General features: G+C 39.2%; 1 protein-coding gene across 1 annotated transcript; it reads right to left on the reverse strand.

The window, feature by feature from the left end:
- Positions 1-580: 580 nt before the first annotated feature.
- LOC114533496 lies at positions 581-25,441 on the reverse strand. Its single transcript, XM_028555026.1, is given in 18 exon segments — positions 581-1,031; positions 1,166-1,222; positions 1,367-1,880; positions 2,073-2,227; positions 4,700-4,917; positions 5,287-5,793; positions 6,185-9,078; positions 9,298-9,626; positions 9,719-9,899; positions 10,091-10,523; positions 10,526-10,626; positions 10,704-11,334; positions 11,517-13,006; positions 13,270-19,200; positions 19,379-19,390; positions 19,393-21,082; positions 21,522-21,611; positions 22,044-25,441. Coding segments are annotated over 18 exon segments (18,657 nt in total). The 5' UTR covers positions 25,395-25,441; the 3' UTR covers positions 581-958.

Genomic DNA, 25,441 nt, shown 5'->3' on the forward strand with positions numbered 1-25,441 from the left:
ATATGCCCAGAGGACGCAGAGGTAAATCGTCGACGGATGGACAAAAATACACGCCAAGAGATCAGTGCATGACAAGACAAGGATCATAAAATAGCGTAATTTCTTTCGCAGCTGAGATGTTTCGAACACCTGACGAAAGCCCTCGGCCCCTCAGGTCGAAACGTCGAGAGGTGTTTTTTCTATTTTAAAATTAAGCAGTTGTTATACCACATTTGATGCTAACCCTATAGATACGCCACTGGGCCTCGATTGTAGCCTTCCCGTCGTTCAGCTGCATGATTGGTTATCAAAAATCTTCTGTAGAATGTTTTTGCATGTTTAAAAAAGACAAGAATCGCTTCTTCGAAATATATATGTACGTGATCGTAAAACCTCGCAAATTAGGCTATAAAGACGGGCTTTCAACTTCGTCACTCTCAGACGTGCATGTTTATAGTGCACACGCATTCATTTACGGTGTATTCAATTATTGGTGGTATCAACCCCCCATGCACCGGCCCGCCCTCGGTGTTTGGGCACACGCAGATATTTCAGGGGCATGCGAATGAATTACTAACTTGAAAGAATATTTTTTGTATGGAAAGTGATTCTTTATTATTGTTATATATACACAAGTAACAGTGTTTATAATAATTATGGTTAATGATGCACATATGCATATTGGTTATTATCATGGTTATTATCATGGTTATTCGTACGTTAAACAATTATATATATAGATAAATTTAGTACGTCAAACAACTATAGACGACGTACCACAGCACGATCCCGGCTGTATGGTACGTACCAAGGCTACTCATTTTTAACAAAACGATTTGGTAAAACAAGTCACCGGAAAACAACTGAAAATTTTACCCACTTAAAATATTACGTTGATTAATTGTTTTTTTGTTAGTTCCTTAGTTTGTGTTACTACAACTTGACATGACATACTGCTAATTCCCTCTAATTCCTGCGATTAATATGGTGGATCTTTGTCGGTGAATGAAGTCTCTGACTGTTGCAAACCACTGTGTGTTTGATCAGTTTGCCTATAAAATAGGAAATAAGTTTTAATTTTTACTGCATGTTAGTAATTTAATAAACCCTTATTTTGTTATGATTAACACAACCTCAACAACACAATTATTAATTTATGCTGTAAGGATGTGGTAGATCTACTTACGAGAAGCCATAGGTTGGGTTATCCCTATGTGTAGAAGACCTTATCACCCGCTCTTTCCTATAGATAAAATATTTTTATTTTAGAATAGTATAGTCGATATATATGATTTTAGGAATACGTGTGCCGTTAGCATAGTGGACGAACGTTAATATAAGACTCTAGCTAGTTCTTCAGGCCATGTTGCTTAACGAACTTTCTTACCTAATCCGCGCTCGGCGCGAGAAAATAATTGCAACCATTATACCAAGGATTATTAGCAAAGCACCACCCAGGCTTGGCAAAAGGACTTCCAAAATAATATTAGACTCATTGTTATTGTTTTTGATGGGAGTGGTCACTTCATCGTCGCTGACATTCTGTGGAAATATTATCTTCACAGTAGTGAAATTTCCAAGCATTGCACCACCAGATACATCGATCAATTTAACAAAAATCGCTATTTTTTTCTCTGTATCAGGTATGAAAGGAAAGCGCAGTTGAATGGAGGAATTCCATTGGCCCTCGTGAAATCGTAGTTTGCCTGACTTCGGAGTGACAGCAAATGAAGGAGGGGTGCCTGGTTGGATGGTGACAGCCCACGTGAGATTTATTTCACCAGTAGAACCTTTGTATCTAACCACATCAAAGAACATTTTGTCGCCGTATCTCTCTGGGTTATAGATCACATTATTATCTTCTCCGACAAGACCATGAGGAGGGGGCTTGGATGTGGTGCCTAAAAAAATTGAATTGTAGAATCTCTGCCTCATAAAATTGCCACCATACTGAAATTCTTGCCTCAGAAGAACTCAGTATATAACCGAATTTTTATAGGAGATTATGCTATTGGAGTCATAATTTTCGGCATAAAACGTATTCTAATAATTATGATTGTAAATAAAGAAAATTTATACGCACTGACCCATACCATTAGTTTCCTTGTGGAATTCAAATAGTCCGTTTTCAGCTTCAAAGGTCCAAAACAGCGCGAACTGGGTCAAATGACAAACTTTAACTTTAATAAGTTTTGCTTGCTTATCAACGTGTGTCCATGGTTCTGGGCATGTTTTTGCTGCATCAAACCTGTTGAGATAAGAAATAAAAACGTATTAGTGGTCAAAATTAAGAATGTAAAATCGCTAAACGAAAATACCATGTGGAATGTGAGACATGTTTGTTTTAACTGTTAAGTAACAGGGGCGGCGGAACATAATATATTTTGGGGGGGCTAATTTCACGAGGCGCCACCATGGTTGGCGCCGAGCGAAATTTTTTTTGAATTTCAATGCTCTAGATCTTCGGAAATGGCCATTTCAGAGTCTTACTTGCCGCTTTCATCGTGGTTTTTCATGGGCAAACACAAACTGAAAACGGCACAGCGCGTGTAGTGATATCTTCTACATCTCTCAGATTCTCAAAATAATTTCCGAACAAAATGGCGGTCCGAAAATAATAACAATATACAACCACGAATATTCTGCGGTTAAAGACAACTATGAATAATAATAATATAGGATATCAAATTTTTATTAGCATTTAATACGCCGGCGAGCATGAATTTGACGACTTCATGTTAACGTAGTTTGTATATTTGCTCTCCCATTCTGACATTCTTCATGAAATTTTTGGGGGGGGCTAAGCCCCCCCACTTTTATTTCTGGGGGGGCTAAAGCCCCCCTAGCCCCCCCTGTTCCGCCGCCCCTGTTAAGTAAGGTTGGCTCATGGGACTTAAGTAATACAAGTAACACCGAACACAATCACAGTTTTCTGGTTGACCTATTTGCCTTAGGACTGGGAGTTCGACTTGATCCAGCTGCACTATGAAACGCTCTTGTTTTGAACTATTGTTATTTTCCGCGCAGGACACCACGCGAGACAAACACGTAACCGTTTTGGCGGGAAAATCGTAAATATTTGGCCGCTGTTGTATTGTTGTATTTTAATATTTTTAATAAAACATCGCAAATAAAGTGTTGTCTTAAGCCTAATAGTCAAGCCGCCGACTATATTAGCTGCCAATTTGTTAGCCAGGTTAAACAACGTCGAAATGCCACTGGAAGCGACCGAAATGATTCAGAAATTTTGGTCTCTTATCATTGAAGAGGAAAGTCCCCAAGTCAGCCATTTATATTATACGAAGATCTTAACATAAGGTTTGTGAACATTATAAACACTGGATACATATAGTGTTAAAAAGTTATTTATGAAACCAAACCACTGCATGCTATTGTTAGGAGCTTAGGATGACCACACCACTGCGAAATATTAAATATTTCAATAGCTCACAGTCATTCCACGCTTTGTTAAATCTTGGCAGGTTTTTGTGGCATTAAAGCTGGACAATATTGATGGGCAAGATCACACACAGATGTTTTGCATTTTTGACTGCATAACAATGTTGCACAAAATTTCACCAGGGGGACTTGGCCATCCAGCCTCACTCAACCTAGCCACACCTCTGGGTCATGTAAACAGCCCATAAGTTAGCATAAAAAAGTAGTGGCGTAGCCAGCCTGACGATTTTGTCCCGCTATGTAAATTTCGAGTTATTATAATTATTCATGTCTTTAGAAATCTATTGTTTTCACAGTCAGTGAACACGAAAATATTAGCATAGCAGGACAAATTGACAGGCTTGCTACACTACTGTACAAAAGTATGAAAGAAGTTAGGGGAATGGTTTAGTTTTGCATAAGGGTTATCACCACTGTCAATTCAGAGGCACAGCAAGTAATTTGGCCACAGTTTTCCAACCTCAGTGAAAAAACAACTAATTAAAACAGAGTTTGCTCAACAGTGAGGAATTCAAGGTCAAAGGTAAAATCTCTCTGTTAATGCTTTTAGGTGTGCCCAGATGACTCTCAACTCTCTTTTGAGCCTTTTCATCTGCACACCACATATCCGTACATCATAGCATAGGCTAGATAAGCGGATAAGACATCCAAGATTCTATACAATCCTCAATTTGTGTTTATGCACTTGGTTGGCTTTAACCTGGTAAGTCACTTAGGGATGAGGCATGAGCAACTAGCTGTCAAAATCATGAATAAAGCTTGTCATAAAGTTGAAACATGTTATGAGCCAGTATATTGTCCACCATATACCAGACCTTTAAACATGAAAGAGTCAAAAGTCGAAGAGGCCACCTTTTTCTGGATCAATGGTAGAAGAATGTTGTTTCAAAGAGTTGATCAAGCCCTCATCGAACTCTTAAATTAAAGGGCCTTCCCGCTTAACGAGTCGTGCAGAAGTTAGTGATATTTTAACATACCTTGGAGAGACTACGCGCATGCAGACGCACTGGTAGCATGTGATCCATTGGAGATGCAAAACAAGAGGTAGGATTAGACATACATTCCCGTGAACAATTCGCAACTCATGCTGACCCTAGTTCACGTAATGGTTGGGATGTTTCACTTTTTAAACTCTTTTGACTGCAACCGTGTTTGCTGCCGTGGGGTGCACGCAGAATATGGCATGGCGTTTTTAGCCGCGTTTGCAAGTTTATGGCTCTAATGCTATCAATGATATAAATTAGAATATATAAAGAAATACCATGTTTGATTCTTGGTATCCCAAAGTAAAAGCACAGGATCAATGTCATCTTTTGTCACGTCGTCACTAACCACCTTTTTGTTAATTTTCAACATTTGTTCGACGTCGTATACCAAAGTAATTGTTATTGGTTTCTTGAAACGATAATTAGACTGCAACGTGTTGTTTTCTGGTTCGTAAGCTTTAATCTGGAAACTGTAGTCACCAAGTTTGAAATGCTACAAAGCAAAAGTAAACAATAGTTTGCAATATTACTGTAGTTCAAGTCTGAATTTCTTTATACAGGTTTGTATTAGATTGACATTATTCAAATTTTTTAATCACCGAATAAACGAAAGTAATTCGAAACGAAAATAATTTAAACAACTTAATATCTTTTGAAATATACGTTATTTGGGTAAAAAATAGCTATAGTTCTTATAACTAACCATAATCACAAAATTTCGACCAGTTTCATAAAGAATAACAAAAGATGTAGTCGATTAAATACTGTGGAATGGATTTCAACAACCCTTCTGTGTGCTGCTGATTGGCTAAAATATGACCGCGGGATCCGCGCAAAATCTGTTTGAAATGAACGCTCGTACCTTGGGTGGCTTAACAACTTCAGGGTCGACAACGTTTGTACTATCATCAGTGCCATTCTTCAATTCTTTTTCTCCCAGACTGTACATCTGAAACTTAACGTTGTCCTCAACCGCTCCTGCTGGAACATCCACGGTCCCAAATGTATGTCCGACCTCTTCCTCTTCCTTAGTCTCGTTTGCATCTATATTTACCGTATCGAAAAAGAATGAACCAGAATCATTTTTCGAAAATACAAATTCTGTTTTTCCGACTGTTATCCCGTTGGATGTCATTGGTTCTGACTCAAGACCAGCTGCGTTAATTGCTCTAACTGTCACATAAAATTTGCCGCCAATCTCCAGATCACCGCTGCCGAATTTCGCGTACCATCTCGAAGCGTTTCCAATTTCTTGGAATTCCCAGACATCATCTTGGCCTGGTTCGGATCCCCAACCTATCTCATATGACACCACGCCGCTTTCTGGGTCTTCTGCCTCCCAGTTACCAAAGATAACATTCGTAAATACCTAAAGACATACATAGACGCTCAAGGCATGCTCAAATAGCATGCTAAAGAGCTGTTAATCTTTTCCGCCCTTTTTACAATATTTACCAGTTGTCCAATGAGTTTGGGCTTAAAAAGTGTTATTTACCTGAATTCGTAGCTAGATGAAGGCTTTCCCAAACCTTTCTGTAAAGAAAGCTATTTGTCTACAGAAATCACACGTCACGCTTGCCATCGCCGCGTGTCGCAAATGACGATAATAGATTTTCAAACCAACGTTAATACAAACCGGATTATTAGTATAAAATATTCGGTATGATCTTTTTTTTGGGTTAATATCATTGATCGATGGTTATAACTGCTATTTGAAACAATAAATTAATTTAAAGAATAACATTTAAATTTAGACTCACTTGGAAGTCGATATCTGGTCCAACCAGGCCATCTCTGACGTAATGTATTATTGGAGGAGTCGTATCAACCAAGACCCCATCGCTTGATTTGGCTGTGCATAATCCAGCATAGTTGCACACTAATACAGTTACGTAATACTTATCGTTATGTTGTAAAGACAACCCTGTCAGACTCCGATTAAGGGAGTTTGTTGCATTTTCACACGACATTATGTCATCATTGAGAGGAGTGGAACCTATGCACCAGAAGTAATGGGCGATGTTGCTTTCGTCGTCACGAAAATCAAGCCACCGAGCGCTGATTTCAGTGGTGTTATACGTGTAGTCCAAGTCTGTTTCTGAGAAACTCCTGCTTGTGCATTGATGTTCAGAACTGAAAGTGGTATTTGTGGAACAGTTCCGAGACTCATCGCTACCTAACCCATCGAAGACCGAGCCAGCCTCGGGTGAAGTGTAATCAATAGAAAATGGAAAGCTGTCAGAGGTGGTTGTGGTTCCTGTTGCTAAACGTTGTGTGAGTCTGATGAAATAACTCTGTGAGGATCCTGGCAGGTAAAACTCTTCACCTTCATAGTTTTGTGTCCATTCAGTAACAGTCAGATTATCCCTTGAAATATTTTGTCCAATGGTTCGGTTTTTCGACACGGTACAGGGATAAGTGTCACAATGCGAAACCTTGAATCTCGCATCAGTGGAATTGTGTAAACATATGCTGTTGGTACAATCAGTACACTGGTCTTCAAATCCAGGGTACGCCTTTTCGTTCAATCTGCATGGTACACATATGACGTGTTCTTTTTGATTGTCTCCCAATACCTTCTTGCGTATGTGATTCCGCTTACAAAACGTCGTAACGTACAGTCCTCCTGTCCCCACATTCACGTATTTAGTTGGCCATGTAAGTTTTCCAGGCGTTCCAATGATAAGGTATTTCTCTGTAATGGCTACGGATGCAATTGCATCACTGTTATCAAAAGGTGACCCTGACTTAGAAAGTACCCCACCTATTCTTACGCAACCATCCTCGCTGTCATAAGATATCAGTTCTGCACCATCACGGCCATTTGATTTTATTCCAATTGCGGCAATAAGAATACTGTCTTCTAAAACATCCAAAGCGCCGCTCAGCTTAATATTTTTTGGGAATACATATTTGCACTTCTTTGTGGCTTTTGCTGATGGAGCTCCAAGCTCAAAAACCTTAAATGTCGTTGCTCGTTTCGTCAGTATAAATAGTTCGTTTCTTTTCGTTAGGTAGACAGTTTTTGCGCTTACAACATTTTGCGGAGAGATCGGAAGTGTGTTTTCTAATTGCCAGAAAGAGTCTAATCCCTTTGTGTACACGCGAACTTTACTGCCTGCTATAACCATGAACTGCTCGTTGATTGCTATGCTGTATGGAACATTGTTTCCTTCATGTCCGAGTACCTGGTTTAATCTCCACGTGTTATTGTCATTTTTGAAAATGGCAATGACGCTGAAACCTTCATGATCTATACCGCTGACAGCAATTATATCCTTACCGTCGTAATCGAATACCTGCCCCACGCTTCCTACTGAAGACCACTGGTTATCATCCGAACAATGCTCAGGCTCATCAGTTCTTGTATGATTGCAGTTTGTTATGTAGAGAAATTGGCTTGATGATGTTAAGTTGGTATCGCTTTGCTTGTATAACAGTAACGACCCAGAAACAGAAACCAGAACTGTATTATTTTTTGCTTTCACTTTTACGTAACTATGGTTGCTGCTCGTGTTAACCACTACATTTCGGATGGGTGTGACATATAATGACTCCGTCGAAAACATATACACTGTATCTTTGGAGGATGCCACTACAGAACGCTTGCCCACAGCACTAACTGTGATGCCGAATAGATTCGTTTCCGCTATCGGTTTAAACTGGCGGTCTGAATTAACAAATCTCGATTCCTTGTTCCTTTTTGAACAGCAAACGTTCACATCGTTATAAAGATGAGAGTTATTAAATATCTCTCGACTATCAATAGTTACATTTCTAGTTTCGTTTGCACCAGAGGTGACTCTATGAATGCTTGCGTTGTATGTTATGGGCACATGTTTGCTAAAAAGTGTGGTTTCATTCGTGTGTCTGAGGTTAGCATTAATCAGTACACTCAGTGGATCGGACAAAAATAAGGTTTCTTCGAAGATTTCGCGCGTCATTGGCGGGATTCCAACATATTTTTGCCAACGATTTTGCTCTGTGCCTTCTATTGTGTCAGTCGCGTTAATCTGTAAATCGGGAGGTGCGTCGGGAATTATAATCACTGGATCACCGGTGGAATCGGAACAAAGGTCGAATGTATTGCAGAGTCTTACTATTGGGCGATACTTGATATATGGTTGCAATCTACTGCCACTAAATATGATGTATGATTTTTCACCGAAGATATCCACGAAATCAAATACTAGGGTTTCTCCGTGCCATGTATCCAGCGTTGTTTTGATGGAATTTTGATCATATATTGCCAGAGCAGCCTGAACACGCGAATACCAAGACTTGTTTTCTGGTAGTGACCAGGTGACAATAATCACGTCTCTGTTGGTTTGATAAACTGAGACAGGCGTTGTGTCATTTAGTTCGTGGATAACTGAAACATTGATTAGAGGTGGGAAAGTTTGTTCAGGGTTACATTGGGGGGATTTGAGTAGCACGTAGTTACCCACTCCATTGGTTATGCGCACGACAGCTCGAACCTGGGTGATGGTGAGCGGAGAGTGGATTATAGCAGAAACTGTTAACGTGTTCGGCGCGACAGTGTCCCAGCTCTGAACATTACAAGTATTATTGACGGTTTCAATGCACCATTCAGTTAAGGCTATTCCAGACTCCTTATCTTCGTGTTCTTGCCATGTGGCTTTTAATACATCATCTCGCATGACACCTCAACTTTTCTCTCTTCCGAGTCTTATGAAAAGAAAATGGCAAGCTAAATACGCATTGATTCTTAGTGAACCGATGCAATGCAAGAGGTATATAGACGGAGATGGACAGTGTATACAACAGACTTGTGCACGACTTATAGATGGAACCCTGGTGAAGAAGAGAATATTTACTGGAGAAATTAGATAAGTTAATTGTGCTTACTCACCTGGTATTTTTTCATCGCAGTTATCGAACAGTGAATTACAAACTCCACCAGAATCAGAGGAACTACCACTCATATGCTTGACTGGCTCGGGTGGAGTCAAGTCAATCTTAATACCGTTGGATGTTGATTGTGTTGAAAACCCAACGACATTAATAGCCTTGATCGTGACGTAATATTCTTCTTCATGACGCAATTCTAGGCCATTAAATGTGTACGTTGTGTTCAACGCGACTGACAGGTAGTTAATTTCGTCGCATTCTCCTTGTGCTTTACCAAGACAGATTTCATAGTGGACCACTTCTGACTCTGGATCATAAAAGCTTCCCCATCTGGAGAAGAAAAATTTAAGATTCAAGATATCCTAATATTTTTGTTTCTAGTATTATTGATTGAATTATCTGTAATAAATTTGTCGACATACTTTGATGTTATTTTTGTCATGTCAAAGTTAGTTGGTGATGGACTGACAACCGAAATCCACCCCAAAACTGGAGAAGTCTCATCTACGATGAATTCATTTGATGTTTCGTCTACAGTCAAGCCAACAAAATCTGAAGCGCGGACAATTATAACATATCCCTTGCCATTTTCCAGTTCGAGACCTGAGAGTTAGTCGAGAAAGGAAGTTAGTTACTAATTGTTGACGTTGAAGAGCACAGCACAGAGGCAAAACTAGGAAGAAATCTGACCGTATTGTATGCGATACTTTGTCGAATCGCAGTGGTAGACCATATACAGTAAGGTATTTATTGTGCAAGAATAATTTGGTCAAAAGACGCAGAGATTTACAAACCTGATAACGTGATATTAGTTTGTAGACCAATGTTAGTAAACTCCATTGGACAGGATGATATATTACTCTTCTCGCATAACGCGAACTGGTATGATTTTATACCGCTTACTGTGTCCGCAAATCCTAAAAAGTGAGCATATATTGTATCACCATTTGTTATGTAATCCACCTCGCTGTCTTCACCAACAACAACTTTTCCTGCAACTGGTGGTGTGTAATCAATTGTAACACCATCCGACATCATTGTAGTATTTAAACCAGCGCCATTCACAGCGGTCAGCGTGACGTAGAATCGTTTTCCGTTTTCAGCAGGTTCTTGGAGAAATGCAGACATTTTTGTGGCATTTATATCTATTTGTGTGTTTGGCATTTGATCGCATGACCCTGGCGCCGAACCGATACACCAACTTAGCGCTGTGATATCACTTTGCGGGTCTTCAACTTTGAACCAACAGGCAGATACTTGGTCAGGATTCTGTTGGTAGACAACATCTTCCCACTTTCAGATCCGTCAAAAACGGCGCCTGGTAACGGAGCTAAAAAAGACCAAACGTTAGAGTATTGCATCATTCATTTCTTTATTTACATATTTTTTTTCGGTTCTACACAATACCTGTTGTGTCCACCGTGAATGGATCTGAGGCGATATAATCTGTGAAAAGCCCAGCGTTGTTTACACTCCTTATAGAAACAAAATATTCTTCTGTAGATACCAAACTTAAATTGTACCAAAAATACTGTGATGTTTTGCCGACAGAAACTGAATCTGCTAAGTTACACACGCCGGGCTCTTTTCCAATACAAATGAGATATTCTGATATTCCACTCTCTTTATCCAAAAACCCATTCCAACTTGCGAATACAACCGATGAGATAAAATCGTATTTCCCCCCTAATGGATTGGACGCAAAAACCTGACCAACATCTGGCTCGCTTGTATCGACAACGAAATGTATGGACTTTGAAGTAGAACTAAGTCCGACTTCGTTGGTTGCTGTAATCTCAACAAAATATTCTACCCCCTCTGTAACTGCTGGTTCTTCTATACATATGGAAGTTTTGTTGTTTAGATTCCGTCGCGAAATAGGACAACTTTTCTCATTCATTTTCGAACACAAGGAGAAATGGTAAGAAACAATAGCAGTTTCAGTGTCGTTGAAGGTATTCCAGGTTGCACACAGAGATTCCTTGCTTGTGAGATATCTTGCTTTTCCTTGTGGCGTGCTCAATGATGTTATCTCAACCTGGAAATATATTTCATACGTTTTAATACTCTTACCATTCAGTTAACATGTTGTTCTTTCATGGAGAAAACTGTAAGTCATTGATCAAGACATTAATTAAAACATTCAGTTCAGCAGTAATTAACCTTGCACATATTTTAGGTAATCCAGAACATATACCCCGCCCACTCATTAATATTTACCTTGCCTGTTTCAGGTGGTGTACTATCAACCAAGACTCCATCAGAATATATTTCTGTTGATGTACCAGCGTTGTTATATGCCCAAAGTGTTGAATACACTACAGTTCCAGAACTAATTGCTGGGTCGACATTCAATTTGGCTGCAAAGCTGTTGCTCACTGTGGTTGGGGAAACTAAATCACACGCTCCAATCACAGTTCCTGCGCAAACGACATATTTTGAAATGCCAGATTCTGAATCGTGCGCTTCATCCCAGTTGATGCTGATGAACGAGTCATGGTGGGAGATGTCTTCATCTGAATCCTCGCCGTCCCGAAGCATATTACCAATTGGTGATGTGAGGTCTATAATTATCTCACTTGACGACGCAAAACTGGTCTGTCCAGCTCCATTTGTTGCACGTACGGTTGTGTAGTATGTGGCATTGTGATGAAGATGCAAGTTGCCTGTGATAGCACTGGTAGCTAAACCAACGTTTCTAAACTCGGATACATCACAAAGGCCAGGGATTGAACCGATGCAAACCTCATAGCTGGAGATTCCACTTTCTTTGTCTGAAAAACTTGTCCAACTGGTAGAAACTTCTTTGGATGAACTTTGGTAATATTTGTCTTCAAAGGATTTATGTCCATGAAATACCATACCTACTTCTGGCGACGTTTTATCAAGAATAAACGAATTCGAAACAGAATTAGTATCAATTCCCGCAAAATTTACAGCCTTGACCACAAACCTATATTCTGCACTGTGGGCGAGGCCTATATCGCTTAAAACAACGTTACGTTTCAAACCAACATTTACAAATGTAGTTACACAATTGGAAATTTGACTTGCTAAGCAGATTTTCCATTTGTATTCCTTAATTCCGCTTTCAGTATCTGTAAAGCCTTGCCAAGAAGCAATGAGTGGTTGGCCTTCCTTTAACCAAACTAGATCTTCTTTACCACCAATTTTGACAAAACCTTTTCGGGGAGGAGTGGTGTCTATGAGAATTCTATGCGAATTTACGACTGTTTTTAAACCTGCGCCGTTCTCACCCTTAAGTTTTAGTATAAGGATAGTTCCAGATTGCAATGGCTTCTGAAAATGTATACTGACAGCTAAAGAATAAGGGTTAAGATCCTGCCACGTTAACAAATTGCAGTCTTCCTCTATCGTGGTTGCACAAACTGACGCGCGTTTGATCTCACTCACGCTGTCAGTAATGCTGTCCCAGCTGGCTTGTATCTTGCACTGGCTTGTTGAAACAGCAGTGATGTTTTCTTTTGTTGTGTTTTGATCTAAGTTAGCAACAGACAGTATGGAGAAACCTTGTATGATAGGAGGAGAGGTATCTATTGTTACTCCGTTGGACGAAGAAGTTGTTGATAACCCAGCACTGTTGACAGCAGCCACGGTTACAAAATACGTTTGACCATGTTCAAGCTTTGCTCCTACCTCTGCTCGACGTTCTAAGCCTACCGAAGTTTGATTTTGGACATTACAAGCATCTGAAAAGCGATAAAGATTGAATTAGTCTCTTTTTTATAAGTTAGTTTGCGTACAGCTGCAGTTCAGTATGCGATCCTAGTTCAGCGCGTAATTTACTTAACCTATAGGCTCCGCATATTCACTATATAAAATTATTATCTAATATTGAACAATGAAAAATTTGAAGAGCAGCTTCTGTTATTTTTTGAGTTACCACAGACTTATTATGCACACTGTTAGGATTGGTGAAAGCTACTCGAACTAGTCTTTATTGTAGTTTTACCTGGTCTAGTTTCGACACAGTACAAATATTCCACAATGTCACTCTCTGCGTCAAGAAATTTTTCCCAGCTAGCTGATATGTGTTCTATGTCAAACTGGAAATCGATGTCACTAGTTTTATTCCCGTCTCGGATAATGTTGGGCGTTGGTGGCAGCCAGTCAACGATTATTTGAGGCGAAATTATTGTCGACTTCAGTCCCAAAACATTTATTCCGAGTACAGTGATATAGAAAGCAAGCCCGTGAGTGAGGTTAAAGTTTATCTCATCAAGATTCAAAGAATGTGTACTATCATCAAGTTTGGCGAAGGGGAAAATGTCATCATTATTTGGAAAGGTGCCAATACCGAAATGAAATTCTTGCAGCGCACTTTCACTTTCGTACATAGACCATGAAACAATTGGTGCAGAAATTCCAGTTATATATATAGTTCTGCCACCTTGCGAACCACCTATTTTCAATATTCCCGGATTCGGTGCTGTACGATCAACTCTAAAACCATCTGAGGTAGAGGATACGATTTCGTCTCTTTGGTTTGCCGCTTCAACTTTGACGAGATAACGTTGTCCATGTTGTAAAGAAATATTATAAAATTTGTGCGCGGAAATTTGAAGTGGTGGATCAACAGGTGATATCGAATCCAAACAATTGAACGTGTCGTTTTCCGTTTTTGCAAATTTTCCATAACACCAGGCATACCTTTTCAGACCATAAACTGGGTCTTCAAATCCAGCCCAATGAAGCCACAATGCTTTATCGTCAAGTTGAAAATCAATATCTTCAGTCAAAGGTCCGTCATATACAACGCCTGCTGTTAACTTACCGAGCTTTACTCGTATTTCATCTGAACAATTCGTTGTGGTCAGTCCAGCTCCATTAAGAACTCTTATACATACGTGGTATATTTTATCAGTATGTATGGTCTGGTCTTTAATGATATAGCCGTTTACAGAGCCCGTAAACTGGATGTCGATGAAGAATGCATTACCAAGTGCAATTATTTCTTCTTTAACCAGCCCAATCGCCCACGCGTATGACTTGATGCCACTTTCTGGATCAATGAATCCTGTCCATCTGACTGTAAATGTTGCACCGTCAGTCATATTTGGATTGCCATCGTAGTTCTTGGGCACTGCGAAGTCGGCTGACACACGGCCAGCTGTTGGTGGAGTTCGATCAACGATGACACCATTTGATACAAACAAAGTTGATAAACCAGCAGTGTTGATAGCTTTAAAATGAACATAGTATGTCACACCAAGCTTCAGAGAACTGTCAGAAATCAGGAGTTGTGTGGCATTTGAAGATATTTCAGTGAAATTCTCAAGATATTTAGGATCCGGCGATGTATGCAATGACCAATACAAAATTCTAATACCGCTTTCATTATCGAGTAACTGCCAGAGTACTTGAATTGCATCGTTGTAAACGCTGTACGATGGTGTAACTCTACGGAATATAGGACCAGTTGTGTCAACTGTTACACCCGCAGTCCAGTATTCGCTGGTAAGGTTTACGTTATTGGTGATCCGAAGACCAACTTGGTACTTGTCCCCATGTTGAAGTTTAACAATTTGTTTTCCAAAACCGTCAACGACAGCAAGGGGTGCTGATTTTTTTTTCATGCTTTGAAAAGGGAAAATGTACATGGATGTGTTAAGGTCTTTTATAGCAAACTGGTACTTAATAATACCTGTTTCGGAATCATTACAGTTGTAATATATTGCTAGCTTTGAGGTCAGGCCACTAAAACTGGTTCTTGCCCCATCGAGGGTAACATCGTATATATTTGTGCAAGTAGGCGGTGTTCCATCGACAATAAAACCGTTGCTGATGCCAGTTGTAAAATGACCCGCGCCGTTAAAGGCTATGACCGAAATAACGTAACGCTCGTTGTGTTCTAAGTCATTCTTTGTGATGTGGACATTTTCAGAAGTTTTATTTCCGTTAAAAAGCCATGGACCAAGAATTCTCGTGCTGTTCACCAGATGGTTGATTGAAACTATGTATCTAGTCACAGTACTTTCAAAGTCATTAAATTTCCAGTTGGCTATTATTGCAGAACCTTGTCCAATATGCGTGGTACCATGGTAACGGCTTCGACCAATGTACACGTACTTTAACAATGGTGGTGTAGAATCGATAGTTATGCCATCACTTGCCGCTGAACTTTGTAATCCTACATTGTTTATGCACTTCACTGTTGAAAAATACCTGAGTCCTTGAGTCAGATTTAATCCTTCAAAATTGTATATGCTTTGGTACGGCAACACAGAGCGGTCAACAACAAGATCTTGAATACCAGGTTGGGTTCCAAGCCCTACAAGAACTTTTCTTAAACCACTTTCTTTGTCGTAACATTTCCAGTTTATTGACAACGATGTTGAATTACTCGAATAATCAATGTCAAATTGGAAGGCTTTTCCGTCGGAAACTGCTGATGGAAATACTGGTGGTGTTGTATCGACCAAAACCCCATTGGAAATTGCGATTTCGCTGCGAATTCCCAATGTATTGTAGGCGATAATTTGTGCATAGTAGACAACACCACTCTTTAGTTCGGAGACTAGAAGGTTTGAGCTGGATGCTGAAGTGACTAAACCAACATTTGTAAACGGTTGAACGTTGGAATCATTTGGGCTGGTGCCAAAGGCTAACTCGTAGTGATGAATTCTGGTCTCGTTTTCGGAAAATCCTGACCAACTTGCATAAAGGATGTTAGTTTCTCGCTGGTAGACTTGGTCACTTCCTCCCTGTCCATCAATTACACGTCCTTTATTAGGTGGAGTAGTGTCAACTAATGCTCCGTTGCTCCAGAATTTCCCTTGGTTACCAGCGTTGTCCTTTATTTCGAGGTAAGCGTAGCAATATGAACCTGATTGAAGGGATATATTTGTGAATGTGTGAGATATTGCTTTAGTGGAGATTTGTATCTTCGGATGTAGGTTACATTTCTTTTCATTCTTTGTGGAGCTTAAGCACACGGAAATTTCCTGGATTCCAGTAATATCAGCGACTCGCTGCCAATGCATTCGGTAAATACTTGAGAATGGATGATATTGGGAATCTTGTGATTCCCACCCATCGAACACGTGGGATACCAATGGAGGCTCGTTGTCAAAAATTAGAGGTGGTGATGAAGCGATTAGAAATAATTTTGCAGCGTTTGTACACTTCACTGTTATGTAATACTTCCGACCGTTTATTAAAATATTAGAATTCACAGATGTCCAATTAACATGAATGATGTTGGCCGTGACGCTGAGCTTATACTCCACGAAGGGTATAATGTCATCTCCCTCGGGGAACGTAGAAACACCAACGCTGTAGGAAATAATCTCAGAAATATCTTCGGTTATTTCAAAGAATGCAGTGAATACATAATCTTCAATCTGTGTATACGAAATTTGTCCATTTTCCATGCCATGATAAAGTTTTGCAATCTTGGGAGGGGTAGTGTCAATGATAAAAGGATTTGAAATCCCATTAGAACTACCGCCAGCACGATCTTCGGCCTGGACAAGTACAGAGAACACACCGTTTGGCATTACTACATGAAGTCCACTAGTTACTACACGACCCACGATCTTAACTGGTGTTATCGTTTTTGCTGTATCATAAGAAAGCACGGTCAATCCGAAGCGTCTTATCCCAGAATGTTCATCATAAAAACTGGATGGTTCGCAAGTATTTGAGGAAGCACGAAGTTCACTCTTATCTGCAGGGCACCACTGCCATCGTGCCCAAGCTGCTTTGTTAATCCATGTTATTTGCAGTGGTGGTCCTTCCTGACCTGCTGTAACTACACCCGTATGTGGTGGTTTAAAATCAACCATTGCTCCATTGCTACTACCATTCACACACATACCGACTCTGTTGCATGCGATTACTGTAACATAATATGTCTTTCCACTTTCCAAGTGATCGCTGCTTAGTGAAGCTTGTGTGCTTAAATTGTTACTCTTAAACGTCGATTTGTCATCTTGTCCAGGACTCGATCCTAATCCAACAAAATACTCTCCAATTCCAGTTTCTGTGTCGGTGAAAGCATTTTCCCAATGTGCTGTAAATACGTCAAGTCTCTTGCTATACTTTTTATCTATACCTTGAAGGCCATCTCGGATGTACGACGGTAGAACGGTGGGTTCCGTTGTATCCACGAGTATACCATCAGAAGAAACCGTTTTTCTGTATCCTGCCATATTTTGAACTATAACTGTGACGTGATACCTGCTTAGTTTTGTTATACTGATATTATTGAATGAAACCCACGTGATTTTAAGATCGTCTGATACTCTCATTGGTAAGTTGGTTATGTCAACAAATGGGTGGACGTCTTCTCCACCTGGGTAGGTTCCTGCCCCAGCTTGCATTAACTTGATACCGCTTTCGTCATCATAGCAAGAGAACATTGCTGTAAGATTAGTTAGACTGGAAACGAAATCACGATCAATGACATCATTGAAACTAATGACGTCACTTGGCAAGCCTTCGCACACCGGTATCGTGTCATCAGGTGTGATGCCAGACACGTTAACAACTGCGTGAAGACCAACAGCATTTGTTCCCTTGAGTACAGCGGTATATTTTTTTCCTGGTGTTAAACTCAAACCATAAAGTAATGGGGACGTTTGTGTCAATGCTATTCTTGTGGATGGTGTTGCATCATTGCCTGTACTCTCGTCAATTAGTTTCCACTCGTATTTAACAATAGGACTTTCGTTATCTATAAAGTGTTGAAATTTTCCAGAAACCCGTCGTACGGAAGGAATAAATTTCGTCCCTTTCTTACCAACTGTGAAGTTACGTGGTATTGGTGGAGTAGTGTCTATTGTTATGCCATCACTGCAAGCCACGCTGGCCAATCCCAACTGGTTGACGACCACTACTCTAACATAGTATTTCCAACCACTTGTCAGATTCAAGCCTGTTTTTTTAATTGTGTAAGTATCACCAATAGTTTTCAACGGTAACACATCGACTTCACTTTCAGAAAATGAGCAATTCGAGGATGACGAGATTCCCCATCTAACACTCGATAATTCTTCAAAGGTTCCTTTGAAACCATATTTCATCGCAAGGCTGGTAGTATCCATTTGATAGTCTATGTCATCCAAAGAATCTCCATCGTTGATGAAAGTTATAACGGGTGATCTTCGTTTGGCAGTAAATACAGGGCAATGAGCGACATCACTTTTAAGCAAATCAGCATTCATTGCATACACACCAACATAAACAGACCTACCATGCATAATATTGAGATCAGGGACTAGAAGACTCTGTCGTTCTCCGTGAATTGAATAGTGATCGTCTCCAGAACCAGCGATTGACCCGATCATAACAATATATATATTGATTTTTGTGTCTTCGGTAAAACCCTGCCATTGAATGAAGTACTTCCGATCCCCAACCTGCTTTGCAGTACATTGTCCTACACCAGGACGCGAAGTGTCTCTGTTTTGATTACAATTGTTAAATAACGTGTGATGAATCGCTCGCGTCGACCAAGTCCATTCTGCAAACGTTATCTTGGAACACCAATTAATTGAGATACTTAATGAAAACCAAGGCTTGTAACTTATTTTAATGCAAAGTCTGTAGCGAAACCAAAGATATACACGTATACTCAAGGGAGTCATTTGCAATTTCAACTGTATACAAGCGTTCAATGGCCATTTGTCTACACGCACTGTTAGTTCAGGGATAAGATATGTCTCCAGAAGTCTTGCCTCAAATGTTATACCTGCTTCAATGATTAATAATGGCAGACTAGCTCCCGCGTAAACAGTTAGCCACACTCCAGGTATGAGAGCAAGACGTACTTCTCTATCACGTAAGCAAAGCGATATTTTATAGTTCCCGAAGTAGTACAGATCTGCTCCAAAGAAAAATTTTACTGGTATGCCAAATACTGATATAGTGAAACTAATTTCTGGAACAACTGGAATGGACCCTGTATAAAAAAGCATCAAAGGAAACGGGTAAACAGTTTACAAATCAACCTGCTAGGTATTTAACACCTGCTTGGTATCTGACACACGCCTTACAACGAAGAAGATATCATCAACAATATTTTACAACAATATGAATCCGAAAATTTAGTGATTAACTATATCTGTATAATTACCAGTTAGAGGCTTTCCTTCTACACTCCATAAACAGGTCACTTCATCAGCTGCTTGTCGTCGAACTCTGCGATGTTTTTCTAGTTCTTCTGTGTACACATCCTTATCCAAAACCTTTTCTATAGCACTTCTCTTTCTTCGGGTACCACATTTCATTTCTCCGAAAGGGAATAGGCGCTGACGAGGGATTAAGTAATCCAAAGCTACTTTAAAGAAAAGGCAATTTTCAGTGATTGTGAACTCAGTTTTAAGAACTGGTACTTTGAATTTAAAAAAACGATCTTCAAAATCTCCCGCAATTCTTTTAATTTTGTCTCTTTCCGAGAATGTTCCACTTGAAAACGCTGCGACGACATTTTCTGAGTCCACTGTTTGGATAGCCTCTAGGCCTGTTGGTGTTCGCACAGCTCGTAAAATAGTTGACTCGTCGAGAGCTCCACCATCAATCTTGTGGAATTCCAATCTGCACTGGTAACCTGCAGCTAAAGAACACTTAGCAACGCATGCGTATTTGATACCATACTGTCGTACAATGGTAAAACCGCGTGTGTGTTGCTCAGTAATCAGAGTATCTTTCTCTTGCAGTATATCTCCAAATGGACTCATAGCATAGCTTTGTACTTTTAAACTGTTACTATACAATACCCAAATTTTGCTGTCTCGATCATCGTATGAAATTGATGTTATTTGGTAGTTGAAGGATTTTGTTTTACTGATGCTGATAGTGACTGGACGTTTAGTGGACATGCTATTACGCAGTTTGGATAAGGATATACCGTGAAGACGGTATCCACTACTCATCCAAATGAGGTTATTGACAACTACTAAACCGCCCATGTCGCCTAGAAAAGGCGAGCCGTCATGTTCTAATTGAACAATTTTAAGAATAGCAGTGCTTGACGACCTGATATCAACTACCACTAACAAGGACGCTTTCTGTGCATTCGACGAAACACCACGCATTCCTAATATCATTTCGTTGTTGGACAGCTGAGCTATACTGCGTATCTTGTAATCATCAAAAAGACCAGGTATCAGCCACTTGCCCGTATTTGACAACGTCGTCGACGACAAATCGTCCAAGTGTGGATACTTCCACAAGAAAATGGTGTTAAGATAGAGCCACGTGGATCTTCTTAATAGTCTCAAGCAAACCTCAGCAGAACAGTGTTTGTATTGATTCCATTTTTTATAATCCCGGATGTCCAAACCCTTTTGCCGAAGCTGTATTGTATCAAGAAACGATACAATCTTGCCAACCAGATTGTTTATAAATTCAGAAACGTCTCTCACTTTATTACCATAATATTTCAGTTTGTTGTCAAATATTTCAGCAAAATCGGATGTTTTCCGAAGTACATCTAAGATTCCTTTTTCAAAAGGTTCGACGACTTTATTGCACGTTTCAGTGAAACCAATCATTGTTCCAAGAACTGATTTGAGTGGCTTCAGAATGGAACTGATGGATATAGACTTATCTTTTATTTGAAACAAAATACTAAACTTTTGTTGGACATCTGTTAGCTTTTTTTGAAATGGTTCAATATTGTCACGAGATACCTTTTGAAAAACACTAATGACTTCTGTAATCAGTTTTTCTATCATTTTTCGCGTTTCTTCGACTTTTCTAATGTGTTCGGCAATACTCTTTTCAATTCTTGCAGGCTTCAAGGCAGACCGTTTCTTCTTCTGATTTTAAAAAGAATGATGATGAATTAATAACAGCGGGCGTAAATGGTGCAATCATCATGCTTGAATTCTAAAGCATGCTACATGAACTCTTCTATTAGTAATTCTATATGTTTGTCTATAAGCTTTTTAGTTAGTTGATTAGGCGAAAAAGGTAAGCTATATATCAAGCAATTCCATAAAATAAATAGTCTAAAATCTGTAATCTACTATTTTTTTGGAGGGGAGAAGGGTTTTGATAGATTCTCGAATGTCTGAGAAATTCTGATGTTGATTTGGAGATTTAAAAAATTCTGACATGTTGATTAGAGACTTAATTTTCGGGAAATAATTTGGGTAATTCGGGATGATAATTTGGGAAATGATCCTTGCCCCCTCTCTTCATATGATCGATCTTTCATCCTATGTTTTTGCATAACAATTAAAGACATTCACTTACTTCTGTTTTGTAGTCATTGCCAAAATATTTTCCTGTGATCCTTTGAGACAAATCCTTAATCTTATTAACTTCTTCTTTAAATGAGAATTCCTTAATCAAAGTTGAAATATTCTTTATTTTTGCGAAGACTCCTGACACATCTTCCACTTTTTGTTTACATATTTTCAATTCGTCCAAAAATTCAAAATTATTAAATATCTTTCTGAGCTTCTTCATTTGATTTAAAACGCTTTGGGCTTGCTTTTTATATACGTTAGTCAGACACGTTTCCCCTTTGATGCATTTATGCAAACTTAAACCTTCCCACTCGACGTGGGATTGTAGTTCTAAAAACGCTTCAACTTCAGTTTTCATAGCAGCATATTCATTGTAGGTTTGTTTTCCGAACGCTATTGTTTCTTTTCCACATCTTTTTATTATGTCTGCAAAGATAGATTGAATATCTGAGCAGTTTGGTAACTGGCTAATTTCTTGTGATACTGGTGAGAAGTTATCAGCGAATGGTCGTAATTCTATCAATACTGCTTCAATTTCTGCAATTGAGTTCGACATTTTCTCTAGATCCTTGCTTGCTTTTTCCAACGGTATTTTTACGATGTTTAATTTCTCAACAGAATTCATGATGAGATTGTCAGTTTCCGTTGTGACAAATTTTCGGAATGTCTTGAATAAATTGTCACCTTGAATATGCTTTGTGATATCTTTTTCAAAGGATTGAAACTCTTTGCAAAGTTCTTGTAAGTGTTTATCAAAATCCAATTTGAAATGCTTTCGAACGTCCAGTTTCTTAATTTCTGTTTCCCATAGTTTGCCATTGGTCGCGAAATCGTTAATCTTATCTGCAAAATCATGCGCTTTCTGAGCATATGTTGGTAAATCGTTAAGGTGTTGTATGACATTGTTTATATTCTTGAAAACCTTAGAAATGTCGGAGAAAAGTTTGTTGTCATTTTTGACAAGAGATAACAGCTCGTCAATTGTTTGACTAATGATTGCAACTTTCCCTAAACGCTTTTCTAAATTTTGCTTGTGCCATTCTTCTACATTTGTTACAATTGATTTAAATTTATCAATGAGGTCAGTTATTCCTTCTGAATTTGACGTAATGAAATCACTGATTTCTTTGACAGCGTTTTGTGCTTCTGACTGAATTTTGTCCAAAATTTCACCAGATATGTCAGCAGTTTTGTAACAAAATCCCTTTAATTTAGCGCTTGTTTTTGCTGTGAATTCCGCGGTAATATCTGCAAGTTCTTCAACACTTTCCAAAGATCCTTCTAATGTGGTCAAATATTGCTGAACGAAGGTCTTTGCTGTACTTGATACGTTAATCTTTAGTTCATCGATGAACTCGTCAACAAAGACCGAGATATTTTTAACTTCTGTTATCGTCTTCTGGGCTTCATTCGTAATTTTTCTGATTTCAACAATGGCATCATTTTCAATGTTTTCTCCAAACTCCTTAAATGTCCCCGCTGATTTCACCATAAAATCTTGTAATTTGCAAATATTCGGAAGTGCATAGTCCAAGAAGTCGTTAGAGATTTTTGATAGGCTATCCAAAAAATTTGCACTATTGCTAACCTCCGACATCTTCCAATCAAACTGATTTATGAGATTGTAAAAATCTGTAATAAGAAGTTGAAACCATTTCGCTATGTTTGTATTGTCTGCACCCACAAACAGCTTCTTTGCTTCGATTTTGATTCTCATTTTAGGTAGTATTTCTCGAAAGAATTGTCGGAATTCGAAATTTGAACTATCAAGATTTAAAAAAATCTCGAATAAGAAGCGAAATAAGTTTTTAAATTTTTCGAAATCGGGATCCGAAAATGTTATTTTGAAATTAAATTTTTTTCTCCAATCATAGGGCAACCCAAAGTCAAAATCTTGAGTTTTGACAAAGTCGTGATTAAATATCTTGATGAAAAGTCCGGGTAGGTCGAAGTTTAACATATCGCGGAATACAGAAAGCATTTCCAAGAAATTATTTCCAAACATTTTCAAACGCAACGTTGCAATCCTAAATTTGTTCAAAGACGGGATAAAATTGAGAGTTGCATTGAAGTGAAACATTTTAAAGAATGTTTTGGGATAGCTAATTCCCAACCCCTTAAAATAATCTTGGACACCATAACTAATTGAAGGAAATGCGCCATTGATATGTGCCAGGAATTTTTTTATATTGAAATCTATCGGTAAACCACGCGGAAGCCTTAAGCCAAGTTTCGCGAAAAGATCCACCAGTTTTTTGAGGAAACCAAATCCGTCTGCTAGAGATCCAGTCGACAGATTTATTTTATCAATGCTAAGGGAAAGTTTCTTTACTAAATTTTCAATCTTTGACCAAAGTGCATGGATGTGCCACACGTTTCTACAGTTTCCCACAATTCGGTTAAAGAATTTTCCAAAGCGCGAGGCATGAATTGTTCGATTTAGGAACTCGACAGTTTGTGAGATAAATTTCAGAAAAGCATCAGGGATGAATGGAATATAAATCTTCAATTTGTCGAGAAATTTTTGAAGATGTTCGGTGAAAATGCTCGAAATTGCATCAACCTTAGCTAGAAAACTATCGGCGGTATCGGCGACTGTATGGATAATATCTTTAGGAATGTCATTCTTGAATCCTGCTCCCATCTTGAATGCTGCCTTTCCATGGACAATGTCGAAACTCCACATTAAAGCGTGAGCCCGAAACAACGCCAAATTATCCAAGTTTACTTCGAAGCTCCCACCAAAAATTCCGATTCTTAGTTTCACATGGTTGGCAAATCGCATGACAGCCTCTGCTCCAGCTTTACTACCGCCGAATGCTTTTCTCCATTCCTTTTTTACCCCTAAGGAAAATTCTCTGGGCTTCAATGCTGGGATAAGTGCTCTTTTCTTCCGCCGAATAATGGACCTTCGCTTTCGTAAGTTCTTTATCACGTGATGAGACTTTTCATTATGGTTTTCCAGGAATTCAGTAATCTTAGAATCTAGTTCGTCGCCTTCCTCAGATCGCCACAAAACATCTTCGATGGCATCGCGTAGTTCCTCACTCAGGTTCTGTCGTCGTTCTAGGAAAACCTCTATCACACCTGCTTTTACTGTTACCTGTTCGTCAGTCCGAAGAATTCGTAATAGGTGGTGATCTGTGTGCTGTTGTGGAAGTTTCCGCAAAGCTGAAACTGCAAAGTATCGAATACCTGAGCTGTCATGATCCAAATATCTTGTTATTAGACTTAACGAGGAAATATGTCCTAAATTTCCAAAAGCACATAAATGATTCCATAAGTAAGTTTCATAGGACTGACTTTCCCTGCCATGGAATCGTGCTGGATGTGTCTTAAAACTGTGGTGTAAATGTTGGGCTATGAATTCTGACAATGTTCTATTGTAACCAGCGTCATGAGACCGGCGTACTAAACCTGCGGTCACTAACATAGCGCGAACAGTTATCTCGTCGCTTTTACTGGAATTCTTATGAAGAGATAATAGAGCTTGGAATAATTCTGGGTACAATGGTCCGGAAGGGATGAAGTATACTGCTTCGAGTATCTTTGCATGTTCTTCAATCGAGAGTGGTCGAGGTTCCTCAGTTAATATTATTCGGCTTAAAGTCTTTTGAGTTTCATAATCTCCTCGAGAGACAATAGAGCCAACCAACGCTGACCATGAGGAGAAATTTAAGTGGGATCGTTCTAGCGTTAAGTTGACTATCATGTTGAAAATTTCGTCATTAGTTCTCGCAAAATAATGAAGTTCCTTGATGCACTGCGATAATTCATTTTCTTTGACAGAAGGGTCGGAATAGCATCGAAGTAACTCGTAAAATGTACGGTTCGATTGAGCAGGATCACCAACAGCAGACCATTTCAAGTTTTGCATTTCACCATAAGTTAATGTGTCTTGTTTAAGATTTTCTAATAAGGACT

The sequence above is a fragment of the Dendronephthya gigantea genome, unplaced genomic scaffold (genome assembly GCF_004324835.1).
Source record: "Dendronephthya gigantea isolate DGI-Jeju-01 unplaced genomic scaffold, DenGig_1.0 000092F, whole genome shotgun sequence".
In the NCBI taxonomy this organism is placed as follows: domain Eukaryota; kingdom Metazoa; phylum Cnidaria; class Anthozoa; order Malacalcyonacea; family Nephtheidae; genus Dendronephthya; species Dendronephthya gigantea.